The sequence below is a fragment of the Ascaphus truei genome, chromosome 15, assembly GCF_040206685.1.
Source record: "Ascaphus truei isolate aAscTru1 chromosome 15, aAscTru1.hap1, whole genome shotgun sequence".
Lineage (NCBI taxonomy): Eukaryota > Metazoa > Chordata > Amphibia > Anura > Ascaphidae > Ascaphus > Ascaphus truei.
Genome location: NC_134497.1, coordinates 40751797 through 40767532, shown reverse-complemented (window position 1 = coordinate 40767532; position 15736 = coordinate 40751797). Strand labels below are relative to the sequence as shown.

The window sequence follows — 15736 nt, the reverse complement described above, 5'->3', positions numbered from 1 at the left end:
CTATGGTGGTGCGTACATGTGAGTAACAGGAGGGCCAGAGTCTCCCGCGATGGTATTGGGGATAACAGGGACAGGCTTCTGGGGTATATGCCTTCATCTTTTAGTGTTGGTGGTGCAGAGCCTCCATCTCTGGTAAGCCCTTAGGATATAGGGTGAAATCCTTCCAGAGAGCCCTCTGCTTCAGGGCGAGAGATTTCAGTCTCACACAGTCTTTTATGTAAAACCAGCAATGTCTCTTTATTCTCAACAGCAGCAGTAGCACACAGCAGCACTCGGGTACACTGTACAGGTATTTCCTCCTTCTCCGTTCCCTCCAGAAGTACTCCCTCAGGATGGGCTGTCTGGAGCTCCAATACTCCACACCTCTACCCCAAGGTATAGGTCCTCAGGGTGAGGCTAGCTCTCCCCTCACCCCCTGCAGGGTAAGGGGCATTGGTGCACCGCACTAGAGTGCTATCAGTCCTATTCAATATGGCTTGAGTGTCTCCTCTCCTGTCACCTTCCACTCCAAGACCAGACTGACTCTGCTCCAGAACTAGACTCCCAGAACACACAGGAGCAGCCCACTAAATAGAGACAGCCCTGCCCCATATGATGTCAGCAGGCCCCTCCCCTGTGTCTCTTGCCTTCCACACAGAGTCAGTGGCTTACCTTCACCAATCAGGCCAGGGCTTGAAGTGGGGAAACCCATGATAACTACTGGCGGCCTGCCCTTAACAGGACTTACACCAGTAGGAGGATAGACATATAACCCCCATTTCTTACCGGGGCTACACATAGTATAGCTTTTTTAGATCTGGTTTTATTTACAAATGAGGATTTAACCATACAAACGAAAACTTTTAATAAAGAGTTGGATTGCAATAAGTTTTTGGATGACACAAGCAATCACCATAAAAGGTGAATTAAAAATATACCTTATGGCCAGTTTCAAAGGCTAAGGTGAAACTGTTCTAGAATGAATGATTTTATGACCCAATCAGCACAATTAAAAGAGAAATGTCTAATGAAGGGACACAGTCTAACAGATATAGATAAGGCTTTTAATAGGGCATTGCTTCTTGATCGTGATAGTGTCCTAACAAAAAAACAAAATGACAATGGATAAGAATCAATATGTACTTTTTATCACTAAATTCAATGGAGCTTCCAAACAGATAAAACATATTATGGATAAACATTGGAAGATTTTAAAGTGTGACGATATCCTGAACAAAATTCTCCCTGATCAATCTAAGGTTGTTTTTCGTAGAGCAAACACATTACAAACTATGTTAGCACCTACACACCCTAAAACAAGGTTAGATCAATTAAGAACTGTTGGAGGAGCACCTTTAAAAGGTTTTTATCAGTGCAGTGGTAGGTGTATTATGTGTACATTTGTACAGGATAATCAGGTTTATTTTAAATCTAATAAATGTAATACAACCCATCCCATTCAAGATTTTATTCATTGTAAAACAAAATGTGTGGTTTATCTTTTAGAATGTGGATGTGGGTTACAATATGTCGGAAGGACTAAGCGCACACTTAAACAAAGATTTTTAGAACATAGGGGAAACATTATGAAAGGGGTCACTACTCATGGAGTGTCAAAACATTTTAAAATTAGACACAATATGGATCCTAGTAGCCTGAAATTAATAGGGCTAGAACATGTAAAATTAGGTCTTAAAGGTGGTGATAGATTCCTAAGGCCTCGGTCCCGCTGCGCTCGTTGGCGCGGGCGGCAATGTAGCGAGTTCCCCACCAGCAGGGGAATCCTCGAGAGCCGGTCCCGGTCCCCACTGGCGGCACAGCTGACTACACGCTGTCGCGCGTCAGCCGCTGGAGACACCACAGAATGGTGTTTTCTAGCTTTGACGCGTGACGTGTGTGGCTGTGAGCCAATGGGGAGGGGAGGCTGCGGGAGGAGGAGAGGCTTCGGGGAGCGGGGAGGAGTGTGGAGTGAAAGCAGGTGAGTGCCTTTCTCTGTGTGTGTGTCTGTGTGTGTGCGTGCCTGTCTGTGTGTGTATGTGTGTGCCCGAGTGCGTGAGTGCCTGCCTCTGTCTGTGTGTGTGTGTGTGTGTGTGTGTGTGTGTATGAGTGCGTGAGTGCCTGCCTGTGTGTGCGCACGTGTGTGTATGAGTGCGTGAGTGCCTGCCTGCCTGTGTGTGTGTGTGTGTATGTATGTATGTATGTATGAGTGCCTGCGTGTGTGTGTGTTTAATACTTACCGAAGCTCCAGCTCCAGCCCGAGTCCGTGGAGGGAGGGGGGGGGGGGGGAGAGTAGCGGGTCCCTCCGCTCAAGCCACGCCCCCCCTCCCTGTCAAACCGCCCACCTCCCACTCCGGCTCCCGCTCCCTACAGACCGCATATCGCGGTCTGTGTATCTCAGCGCACCGCCTGTCAGCAGTGCGGGTGCGCTGACTCTGGGAGCGGGGCCTTAGCCTAAGGCTACGACAACGTGAGACCTTTTTGGATTCACCAACTAGGTACAATATCCCTCAATGGTCTCAATGAAGGGATTGATTTGGCCTCTTTTCTTTAAATTGATATCTGCGAATTAGGGAATCAATAAACTTCTGTATAGAGAATCATAAAAAGAGAAATACACAGTATGTGTTAAGGATTGAGTAAAAGTTGATCTGCAGTTAATGGTAATATTTTGTTATTAAAGGTATTATTGTATTTTAAATTAATATTTAGAGGACCTGAGGGACTCTTTTATTCTAATTTACTTATTGCTATTAATGTATATGTATATCTATGGTTCTTATTGTAATATTGAATGTTATTATTGTGTAATACTGCTGGTATACACACATTTTAACTACATAAATATATTGCTCCAGCCTCATATGCATAGGGATACCAAATTTAAATGAAGTGTATTATACTGTTTATACTATTTATATTCTTTATACTATCAATTTCTGTGTATTTCACCTTAACATATGCAAATGAGGCAGGGGTATATATAGGTAATTCTCACAAACCAAAGCCACACCCCTTAATGAAGAGGCACATGCCTTGAAACACGTAGGGTGGTTTTGGTCAGCTGTAGCAGACAATGGTAATCTAGAGGGTGCAGCTGCTTGAGAAGGAGAACGAAGGAGGGCTCGGGAGAAAGGCTGGCAGTCTTTCAGAACCCCCTCATCCTCCTAGCTCCTCCTAGTCCCTCCCTGTGGTGTTGTGGTGCCGGGTGCTATTGCAGAAGTGACGTCGCGACGTGGTGACGCGAATCCCACGTGATGCGGAAGTCCCCTGGGCTGTGAAGAACTAGTCCCAATCCGCAGGAACTGACGGACGCGTCTGAACAGGGAGGAAAGACCGGGCAGTGAATCCTGACTACCAAGCTGCTGGAGTGTTCATATTCAGTGCTCACATTGCACTGATTTTTTGTAAGTGCGTTTTTTCTTTTTTTTGTCAAGTTAATTTGAATACTTCACTATGAGGTGTGCAATGTGTTCTTGTTTTTCTCTACTATAGTACCCTTGGTGAACGCTGAGTTGTTCCCTACATTTGAAGCTGGCAGCACCCTCTATCATTGGAATGGACAATTTACCTCATGGTTTGAACATTTATGTGTCTATATTTATACAACGTTTCTATTTGTGATTGAGATTTTTTTGGTTGAGTGCCCACAGCTGAGGCTTAATAATGTTAATTGTGTATAATTAGCAGCAAGTCATTTACTTGATACTTGCACTCTGTTCCCATATCAGCCTGGGAAAGTATTGGTTTTAATCAATCATTTTGTGTTGTGATCAGCTATATATTTTTATCTTTGGGTAAAATAATACATGTAAATAATTAGAGTTCAGAATATCAAATGAGCTTTATTGCATTCGAATGCACAAAGAGACCGCTACAGGTAGCTGATCTATCTTATAATTAAAAAACATATTTTTTTATTTTGTCCCTCCCACAAGGGGTGGGCTTACTAAGTGGAGAAATACAGTTTTTTTTTATTTTTTTTTTTTATACAATTAGCCTAAAAACACTTGGGCCAACTAAAAAACTTATCTTATATAGGCTGACCTTTCCTCAAAACACCATCTAGCCTTGGGTGTCAACATACTAGAACAGGGAAATGGTTCTTATTTCAACAGACAATTTGCAATAGTTTTTTCTGAAAATTAGTGGCGGTCGGTCTTTGCAGAGAGCGAAAAACAGCATTCAGTTCTTGCACGCAGCAAACATTTCATTCAGCTTCATACAGACAAAATGGAGGATTATTCTCAAGATGGTGGCATCGTGCATTCACCCTAGACCACTCCTCCTTTGACCAATAGTCCAGATATACATACATACATACATGCATACATACATGCATACATACAGTGGTCGACAAATCACCAAAAAATCTACTCGCCACCTAGTACCACAAGTGTGCTGCTTGGGCCAATAGGAGCTCACCACGATGTTAAATCCACTCGCCCGGGACGTGCAAATGTATAGGTTTGTCGAACACTGTATATATTTATTAGCGCACACCCTGGTGCATTACCACAAATAGAATTTATTAATAAAATAGAGGGGTAAACAATGCCCACTTAGAAAATATTGGAAAATTAATTAATATAAAGGTATCTTTAGACGGTGTTACTGCATATAGTGACCGTCAACTGGGGAATCACCCGTTGATTAACTGTTGGTCTGCTGATCGCTCTGAAAGTGCCTCCTGCTCCATGGATTGCTATTACAAGCACCTCCTGCTCCGTGGGTTGCTAGTCAAGCTTGCCGAAGACCTCCGACCTCAAAAGTCCATAGTAGCGTCATCCGATGTAACCGGCAGCATACAAGGAAGAACAAATGTAAACAGCAAAACCGTCACTCTCACACCTTGCAGGGATTCCCTCGGCATAGAACACGCGTCCTCTAGGTTGCGCGATGACGTCAGCATCAGCTGACTTCCTTGGGATACTGGGTAATGAACAGTATTTGATTTTATAGAAAAATAGCCACTGAATCTCAATGGTCAGCAGCGGAAACTAATTGGCAGGACCAACTGCTCATCACTGGGTGATTCCCCAGTTGACTGTGACTACATGCAGTAACACCGTCTAAAGATACATTTATATGAATTCATTTTCCAATTTTTTGTAAGTACACATACACATATATATGATATGCACACACACATTGACAGGTCTGGAACCCTGTCTTTCAACATATTCACCTAACAATCATTTCTTCCACTGCGTCAAGGGATTCTGGGAAATGACATGCATGAACACTGTCACCTTTTACCTGAAATCCATTTTTTACATGGAACTCTTATAAGCTAATGCTCACTGATCATACAGCTTTTAAGCACAGCATAGGATTAGATGCAAAGCCAGTAAAACCACTCACAGACAGCTGTTTCGACCTTTTGAGTCTCATCAGTTTGAGGTTGGTTGTACAGGGAACATGGAACGTAAAACATGTATTATATTAAAAGCACTTTTATTCCCGGTAACGGTGTGTAGCCCCAATACTTACTATCGACTTACTATCTATCAAAGGATTTGAAAATATTTCTGCCACTTTAATTGGAGTTTTGCAGCTTGTGAGATTTCCTTTTAAATCGTTAAATATTATTCACGTTAAATGTATGATCCACTACATCTACTCTCCGGCCCTAATGCTGCACATGTTGTGCTAAACCCTTCATTTTTACAATGTACATCTACAGTTTATTTTTGTCCTGAACTTTTTGTGATATGCCAACTTACCTCTCCTGCATGAGCTTTTGTAATACAGTTTGTGTAACAGTGACTTTTTTTTGTCTCATCTAGTACAAAGACAAGCACCAATAACCCACCCATGCCAACACTGCAAGGTTGCTTTTAGCAGTCAGGATTACCTCCTCAAACATCTGAAGTTCAAACACCCAAAAGAGAATATGGAAAAGATGAAGACAGAACAATCTTGCAATATTCCAATAAATATGACAGAAAATGCATCTTTCAACCAGTCAAGGCAATTAATAAACAATGTAACTGCTTCTCATTCCAAAACATATATATTAGCAGCTGCCACAGGAAAGACTCTTGGAGAAAGTGGGAAGACTCTGACTTGGTTATCAGACCAGAACCTACAGAAGAGGACACAGACCGAGAGACCGCATGAATGTGGGAAGGGATTTAGTGATTTATCCAGCCTGGACACACACACGAGGACACACACAAGGGAGAGACCACATGTATGTGGGGAATGTGGGAAGGGATTTGGTCAGTTATCCCACCTGAACACACACATTAGGACACACACAGGGGAGAGACCACATGTATGTGGGGAATGTGGAAAGGGATATAGTGACTTATCCAACCTGAACACACACAAGAGGACACACACAGGGAAGAGACCACATGTATGTGGTGAATGTGGGAAGGGATTTAGTGTGTTATCCCGACTGAACACACACATTTGGACACACACAGGGGAGAGACCGCATGTATGTGGGGAATGTGGGAAGGGATTTAGTGTGTTATCCAGCCTGAACACACACAAGAGGACACACACAGGGGAGAGACCGCATGTATGTGGGGAATGTAGGAAGGGATTTAGTCAGTTATCCCACCTGAACAGACACATTAGGACACACACAGGGGAGAGACCACATGTATGTGGGGAATGTGCACAGGGATTTAGTGACTTATCCAGCCTGAACACACACATTTTGACACACACAGGGGAGAGACCGCATGTATGTGGGGAATGTGGGAAAGCATTTAGTCGGTTATCCCACCTGAACACACACACGAGGACACACACAGGGGAGAGACCGAATGTATGTCGTGAATGTGGGAAGCGATTTAGTGACGTATCCAGCCTAATCAGACACCGGAGGACACACACTGGGGAGAGACCACACGTATGTGGGGAATGTGGGAAGGGATTTAGTGTGTTATCCAACCTGAACGAACACAAGATGACACACACAGGGGAGAGACCGCATGTATGTGGGGAATGTGGGAAGGGATTTAGTGTGCTATCCCACATGAACACACACATTAGGACACACACAGGGGAGAGAACGCATGTATGTGGGGAATGTGGGAAGGCATTTAGTGACTTATCCAGTATAATCAGACACCGAAGGACACACACGGGGGAGAGACCGCATGTATGTGGGGAATGTGGGAAGGGATTTAGTGTGCTATCCCACATGAACACACACATTAGGACACACACAGGGGAGAGACCGCATGTATGTGGGGAATGTGGGAAGCGATTTAGTGACTTATCCAGTATAATCAGACACAGGAGGACACACACGGGGGAGAGACCGCATGTATGTGGGGAATGTGGAAAGGGATTTAGTGATTTATCCAGCCTGAAGAGACACACAGGGAAGAGACCTATCTCTAAAGCCAGGCATGATTAGGGATAACCAGCGACTAAGACGCTCACATATAAGTGCACACGTTTATCTGTGTTACGCTGAATCACAATGAAAAGTGATTTTAGTTTATGGTGCATAAAACGAGCATTTTAAAGGGGTAAAATGTTATGTTATATATATATATATATAACTATATATAATAACTTTTAAATGTAGGTTATTTGTATTCTTATTGTAGTTTTATTTAAAGAAAAATGTTCTTTATGTTTTCATGGTGTTGTAATATAATGTGCGTTCCCTATTATGCTGAAGCTGTCTGTAGTCTCATTTAGCTGTGAATCGGCATAGTTTTGCCGCGACCAATTGGCCACTGACATTAGGCCGCAGACAGACTCTCCGCCACCATCCGCTTCTTATGTAAGTTTTATTACTGTTTTGGGAAGGGGGTTTAGGGTAGGGGTTTTAGGGTAAGAGGGATCTTGGGATATAACTAGCCAGCGGTGGGGTGCGTCGCTGCGACCTAATGTCCTAGAATGTCCTGTGAATATTGAGGTGCAGGACCGTGTCGCAGACTAATGTCCCCAGTGAAGGACATTAATGCAGCCGCCTTTACATACTGTATGTCATGTTCCTTTTTAATATCTCTAGAGAGCAGCAAGGGCTGACCATCTATTTCACAGGTTACACGTAGACATGAAAATGCACCTGAGGGGGTTAAGTGTCCCTTTATTAATAACATACATATGCAGTAATGATGGAACAAGTGGGGCCACCTCACACAGGGACCTTTCCCACTGATGGTTTCACTTGCACACCTCTATGGCAGAGATTCCTGTTACACATGCGCTGGCGTTACCTCCTCACAAGCATATTGCCAGGCTGAGGGAGGTGTCCAGGAGATACACACCCAACTTTATTTTGTATTGGTAACTCTAACTCTGAATGAAAAGCATTTAGCTGAGGTGGGCACAGGACTGTGGGGGTGGGGGGCACGGGGCTGGAGGGGAACACGGGACTGTAGAAGCCCCTCGATCACCTGGGTTTTGATTTGGGCTTGTTCCATTTTGGCGGAAAAGCAAGCTTTGTGTTACCAGGCAGGTGTGGGACAGGTGTCAGGTGATTGGCTGAGGACCAAGTGCTGGGCAGGTGGGCAGAGTGCTGTGATTGGACACGCTGGAGGGAAGGCGTGGCTATGGAGTTTGGGCAGGAAAATGAAAGGTACTGTATATTTAAACAGAGCAGAAGCAGATAGGGAAATGACCGGAGGTCAGGGAACATTGGCTGTCCCACTCCCCTCCTTATGTGTTATAATTATAACAGATATGTGTATATGTGTACACACACGTGTATAGGTACATTTATGTTGCACCAGGATGCGCACGAAGTTTGTTTCCTGGATACTAAAGTGTATAAACTGGAGGGACAGTTACAGACTGACTTATTTACTAAGAGCACAGACCGGTATACACTTTTGCATTATAGCAGCTTTCATCCCCCTAATACCATTCGTTCACTCCCTAGAAGTCAACTCTAGGGTGAAAAGAATAGTCAGTGATCCCGATAGGCTTACGGAAAGGTTGACCTTTATGATGAGAAGTTTAATGCATATGGATACCCAGCAGGAGAACTTAATGGGGAGATATAGAGAGTTGAGAATCTTGACAGGGAGACTTTATTGCTACCTAAAAAACCAAGACTGAGATCAGGAGAATTCCGTTCGTGAGTACTTTTAACACAGCGAGTCCCAGGATCCTGAGGAAACATTGACATTTGATAAGCTCGGATCCACTGTTGGGCCAAGCGTTTACAGCCCCTCCTCATGGCTTATAGGAAGGCTCCCATGCTAAGGGACGCTCTGGTTAGGGCGGACTTTGGTTCAGCCAAAACTTTGGGATCACGGTTTAAAGGAGTGCCCATTAAAGGTACTTTTCCTTGTCTCATGTGCACAGTGTCGGAATGTGCAGAAGGGGCAACATTCACTCACCCTCGGACGGCAAAAATATGGGATTAAAGATTATGCCACATGCAACTCAGATTTTGTGGTATATCTCCTGAAGTGTCCTTGCGGGTTGGCTTACGTAGGGGAAACTATACGTAAGGTCAAAGAACTGATCAGCCAGCACAAATCTACAATACGTTGCAAGGTGCTGAACCAACCTGTGTCTGCACATTTCTTACAGGCTGGGCATAGCATAAATCAGATGCGATTTCAGATCATTTAGGTGGTTTCTAAACCTCGACGAGGTGGCAACAGGTTACGTCTACTTAGGAAAAGGGAGGCCATCTGGATTTGCGAGCTGGGCACATTACATCCAGACGGCCTTAATAAGGAATATGACCTCAATAATATAGTGTGATTTGTTCCTTGAAGGTTACGACCTGGCCCAGGATTAACATTTACTGTGGAATGAAGAATGACACCCAGGGTGAGTGATAAGTGCTGCAGGACGCTTCTCGACTTAGACCTGGTAGTGTTGGTATCCTAGGTTTTTATGATCAGACCTTATAACTCTTCTCTAGAGGCCTCCCTGTTTGATTCTTTTGATCTCTGGCTACCATTTTAAATCCCCACTTTTTTCTTCTGAAACCCACAGATCTTTCAGTGTCTGCGTTCAATCATCCACCATATGTGGCAAACTAAAAAACACAATAATAGCGGCGCCCATGTGAAACTTAAATCACCTGAGTGATTTGACCACTGAAAGTCCAGCCCGGAGCAGTGGTGGCAGCAAGGTTGTGTGTGTGTGTGTGTGTGTGTGTGTGTGTGTATATATATATATATATATATATGTATATGTGCATGTATATGTATAATATATATATATATATATATATATATATATATATATATATATGTGTGTGTGTGTATTGTGACATAGTCCAAAGATGTTAGGCAGCTTTCTGCCCCGTTTTAGGTCAGAAAGTGCAGGAATAGTTAAAAAAAATGATCCATTCCACAGCTTCACATTTATTCAGGCTGGTGGATGGAAAATCCAGACCACAGATTACAATGTGTCTAGTTCTCCCTCACCTGCTCTCCTAATCACTAGAACAGGTTTTTAGAGCAGAGAGATTTGCTTTCCAGTGTCTCTTCTTAGAGCCTGGAGACTGGGGGTTTCGCTGCTCCCCTGCATCCAGTTCGGGGTGGACGGCCCCTTCAAGTATCACAGTACCAGAGGATTTGCCTGCACACTTGGGACCGAGTTCCCACCACGAACAGATAAGACAAACAAATGTTCATTGCTGTATCTAAAAGCCTGTATGCTTTATCTAGTGACCCTAAATGAGAGGGCATTGTTTTAAGCTGGGAAACCAGGTTAGTTGGCCCAGCAGCAGTTAGAGAGGCTGATTCTGCTGTGTAGTTAGATCCCTGAATGGGAAATGAATGAATGTTAATATCTGAGTGCCTCTTGCTTACACATGTTAAAGCTGCAGTCCCTTACTTGGATGAAAATAAAGCAGGCAGAAGCCTGAGTTAAGCAACGTAATACTTTGCATGATCCTGTTTTTTGTATAATTAACCCTAGAAGACTGTGTCGGGAAGAACCCAGACAGACGTCAGCGCTACAAAAGAGGGCGTTTGTTACAGTATATATACACACACACACTATATATATATATATATATACATATATGTGTGTGTGTGTATATATGTATTGTGTGTGTGTGTCACCACAAGTACCCAGTCACCAACCCTCACCGTCAAGCAACCACCGTCACCCTCACTCACCGTCACCCACCCTCACCGTGAACCACCCACCCTCACCGTCACCCACCCACGCTCACCGTCATCACCGTCACCCACCCACCCTCTCCCTCACTGTCAACCAACCACCCTTACTGTCACCCACCTTCTCCCACCCACTCTCTCCGTCAAACAACCACCCACCCTCTCCGTCACACACCCTCACCAACCCACCCTCACCGTCACGCACCCACCCTCTCCCTCACCGTCATCACCGTCACCCAACCACCCTCACCGTCTAATACACCCACCCTCACCCACCCACCCTCTTCCTCATCTCCGTCACCCACCCATCCTCTCCCTCACCGTCAACCCCCACCCACCCAACCTCTCCCTCACCCACCCACCCTCTCCCTCACCCACCCACCGTCAACCACCCTCTCCATCACCCACCCACCGTCACCCACCCTCTCCCTCACCCTCCCTCACCGTAACCCACCCACCCTCTCCCCCACTCTCTCCCTCACCCACCCACTCATTTATATCTGGCTTTTTTTTACTAGATTAGTGAGGTCATCCAATATTTTCCCTTACACACACACACACACACACGTAAGGAACTATGTAACAAGGACTAATTGTAGTAAAGTATAAATGTAATAAAATAAATAAATGGTTATGTCAAAAACAAATGTTATTAGTTCTTACTAGGAATTTATTCCATTTCTGGAGCGAGTAGGTTTTTGGGTGATTTTGTCAAGATAGAGCTATATATAGTGTGTTAAGATATATATATATATATATATATATATATATATATATATAGTATATACAAAAACACAGAAAAAACAGGCGCACTCATAGCGTAAAATTGTATAACAATAAATTTATGGAGTAAGGGATAAAAATGCGCACTCACAAACAAAGCTGAAAAAAATGCGTTTTTGAGTACAACTCAGCCCATTCAGACGCAGGAACCCAAGGAGGAGGACTTCGGTGTGATGTCCGCGGTGTGTCTTGCCACAATAGCCCCTCTAGGTCCTGGCAGGGACCGAAAGCCACGAGGGACGCCGCCTTCCCCCCTCTCCGGTGCTACACAGAGTATACACTGAATAGAGTCTCGCGTGAACTCGATGATGTCAGCGAGGTTTCAGCCGGGGAGAGTTCACAGTGTAAACAGGAACTTGAATGTCTGAATGGCTGGTAGCAAAATGCTAGCAAAGCAGCAGGAGTGCAATAATGTAGATGAGTGCAAATAAAATATATAACCTGGACAGTAGGCTCCACAGCAATCTACGCGTTTCGTCTCAAGCGAGACTTCATCAGGAGTTGGTAGCATAGGCATTACATACAGTTATATAGTACACATGACCAATAAGATCATAGGAGACAGAGGATTAGTAATGAGATACACATGATGAGTATTAGGGTTGGATTAACCCCTATATATGCCAGAGCACACATAGATAAGGATTCACAATTTTAATCCTAAAGACCAAGTATGTTATAGCATATAGTATTAGACGCTTCAACCAATGCATAAAATATATATCCCAATTATAGACCAGAAATTAAACATACAAGTCAGCCAAAAAAGGTTAACCTGAAGAGTTAAGTAAAATGTCATTGGTAGTTGACTTGCATAGTAACATATATATAATACGTATAATACAGTAAACAGATGTCAATATGTGGTGAACAATACCCTAAGTATAGAGAGATAGCTATATAACCACTAAATATAGGAGGAGACAACATAGGTGCTAAAGAGACCCAGAGGGACCCGGGTAAGGAAACATGAGACCAAAAAGCTAACAGAACAACTAAAAAAAAAAAGGGGTAGTGAGACATATATATATAATGTAGGTAAAAGGAAAAAAATTAAAAAAAAGTACATAAAAATGAAATTAAAAAAACAAAAAAAAAATACAAATAGAACTAAAAATAAAAATGAAAATAAACATAAAAATAAAAAGTACAAATGGAGAAAAAAAAATATAATGAGATAATGTCTAAATAATGAAGGATACTAGACCAATGGTGGTCACGCAAGCAAAGTCAATGGTACCCATATGAATAATGTAAATGTGAAAATGATTTGGTATACAAATATAAATGTAGAAATACTGAGCCACTGTGGTGTAATGGCACCCACAAGGAGGGAACGAAATAAATCGTTCAACCCAGACCTCCCAGCTAAGCGCCAGACCTCACAGTGGACAAATGGATGTAACTAAACTACTGTACTGATAGCTATTGTGTCATTGAGACCCCCCGGAACCAATGTACCAAGAACATATATCCAGTAGGTCTCCCTGACACACAATTTTTTTAACCTATCACCCTCCGATAGGGAAGGTGAGATGGCCTCGATACCAAAGATGGACAGAGAGCAGGGATCCTTATTATGCATGGTGTCAAAATGTCATGATAGACAATGCGACTGAAGGCCATGTTTGACATTTCTACGATGCTCAAGAAATCTAGTACTAATCGTCCTAGACGTGCGGCCCACATACTGTAGGCCGCAACGACAGGAAATGAGATATATAATGTATGTACTCAAACAGGTAATATGATGTTTGATTTCATGTTCAGAGCCGTTAGAAAAGGATTTAAAGGAGTTAATTTTACTTAAATGCCCACAAGTGATGCACCTAGTTCTACCACAGGAAAAATTACCCTTTTTGGATGTCAGGGGTTGTGGTTTAATAGTTGGCTTAAGTCTACTTGGGGCAATCATGGTCTTTAGGCATCTTGCTTTTTTGAAAACAATAGGAGCTCGTGATGGCACCCTGGGACCTAAAATGGGATCATTTTGAATAATGTTCCAGTGCCTATTAATAATATGTTTGACCTGATAGGCCAATCTATTGTACTTAGTAATGAACTTTGGAAAAGAGTGCAAAGGATTCCCGCTAGATCTGTCCACCTCTGGATCAAGGCCAGCATGGTCAGGTCTGGTCCTGGACCTCTTGAGTAAGGCACTCCTATCAATACTTTGGGTGTCATCGAACGCCCTCCGCACCACCGCTCCATCGTACCCCTTCTGGAGAAACTTGTTAATAAGAGTCTCTCCTTGATCGCAGAAGTCTGAGTTGAGGGAACAATTACGACGGATCCTAAAGAATTGGCTTCTGGGGATGTTGTTCAACCACTTTTTGTAGTGGTTGCTACCGTATTGCAGGTACCCATTGGTGGAGACAGGTTTGAAGTGTGTTTTACTATGTATCCTCATCTCCGACCTATCAATGAACAGCTCAAGATCTAGAAATACCAACGTATCTGGATGTATGGTATGGGTAAATTTAAGCCCCATGTTGTTATCATTAAATGATTCCAGTATATCTCTCAGTTGGCCCCTATCACCATCCCAAATAATAATGATATCATCTATGAAACGACCATAGAATACCAGACCAGCCACCAGTCGTGCATTCCCCCAAACATGGAGGTTCTCCCACAACTCCATGAAGAGGTTCGCATAACTGGGAGCAAATCTGGTACCCATGGCCGTTCCACAGGTCTGCAAATAAAAAGTACCATCAAAAGTGAAATAATTGTGTGTCAAAATAAACGTAATACAAGATAAAATAAAATCTTTTTGTGACACGTGTAAATTGGAATCTAATGATAGAAAATGATTGATGGCTTCTAGGCCCTTAGTGTGATCTATGCAGGTGTATAGAGAACATACATCACATGTAGCCCAACAAAATGTGTCTTTCCAAGTGATCTCAGAGGTGGAGTCAATGACGTGCAACGTGTCCTTAATGTAAGATGGTAGCAATTTCACATACGGTTGAAGGAAATAATCGACATATTGGGACACGTTCGACGTCATTGATCCCACCCCCGAGATAATGGGTCTACCAGGGGGGTGTGTGGTGTCTTTGTGCAGTTTGGGCAAATGATAAAAAACAGGTGTTCTAGGGTGTCTGATAAACAGAAAAGTGCTCTCTACTTTAGTGATAATGCCCATACTTAGTGCATCGTGAATAAGTGTTTGATAGGCCAACTGAAAGTCTACAACTGGATCTTGATCCAGTATACGATAGGATGAGCTGTCCATTAAGAGGCGGGCCGCTTCGGACACATAGTCCTGTCTGTCATGCAAGACGATAGCCCCACCTTTTTTCTGTGTTTTTGTAGATATCCTAAGGAAGTGGTGTTACCTTCATTCGGGCTGCAGAGACTCTTTTGGATAGCAATTGGAACATTTTGGGATTTGTATATCTTTTACATATATTTTTCTGGACATTTTCTTTTTTGATATTTTATTATGTATTTTATTGGTTCATTATTTTAAATTTTTTTTACTACATCCACTGTGCTTAGCATAGGTTTTTTACTTTTATTTGTAATAACATTTTCCATTTCACTTTTATTTATATTTTTACTCTATAGAGATTTTATATAGTGATAGGTTGGCGCTAATATATTTCTTCTTTTGTTGTGATATATATATATTTATATATAAAATATAAATTTATATATATATATTGGCTCGTGGCCAGTAACTTTTCCCCTGCTCTGCAAAAAAAAAAAAAAAAAAATCCCCTGCTCGAAAAAAAAAAAAAAAAAAACCCCTTTAGCTGGTAGCTGATTGGCTGTGACGCGGGATGGAGTTTATCAGGATTTCAAACCGCCCTTCCTTCTCTGCACGGGTAAGTAATAATTGTGTCAGCTCCTGTAATTTACAAGACCTGCGCTTCCGCTCGGCACTGAGCCCCTAC

The 15736-nt window shown here is 42.9% G+C and overlaps 2 protein-coding genes across 2 annotated transcripts in view; both read left to right on the top strand.

The window, feature by feature from the left end:
- The window catches only part of LOC142466376 (uncharacterized), a 69273-nt gene extending 61669 nt beyond the window's left edge, over positions 1-7604 (top strand). The window contains exons 3-4 of the mRNA XM_075571231.1: positions 318-375; positions 5766-7604. Coding sequence (XP_075427346.1) covers positions 318-375; positions 5766-7357 — 1650 coding nt within the window. The 3' untranslated portion in view covers positions 7358-7604. The remainder of the gene's footprint in view (positions 1-317; positions 376-5765) is intronic.
- LOC142466857 (uncharacterized) overlaps positions 2853-15736 on the top strand; it is a 232499-nt gene continuing 219615 nt past the window's right edge. The window contains exon 1 of the mRNA XM_075572384.1: positions 2853-3383. The gene's annotated coding sequence lies outside the window, so the exon portion shown is untranslated. The remainder of the gene's footprint in view (positions 3384-15736) is intronic.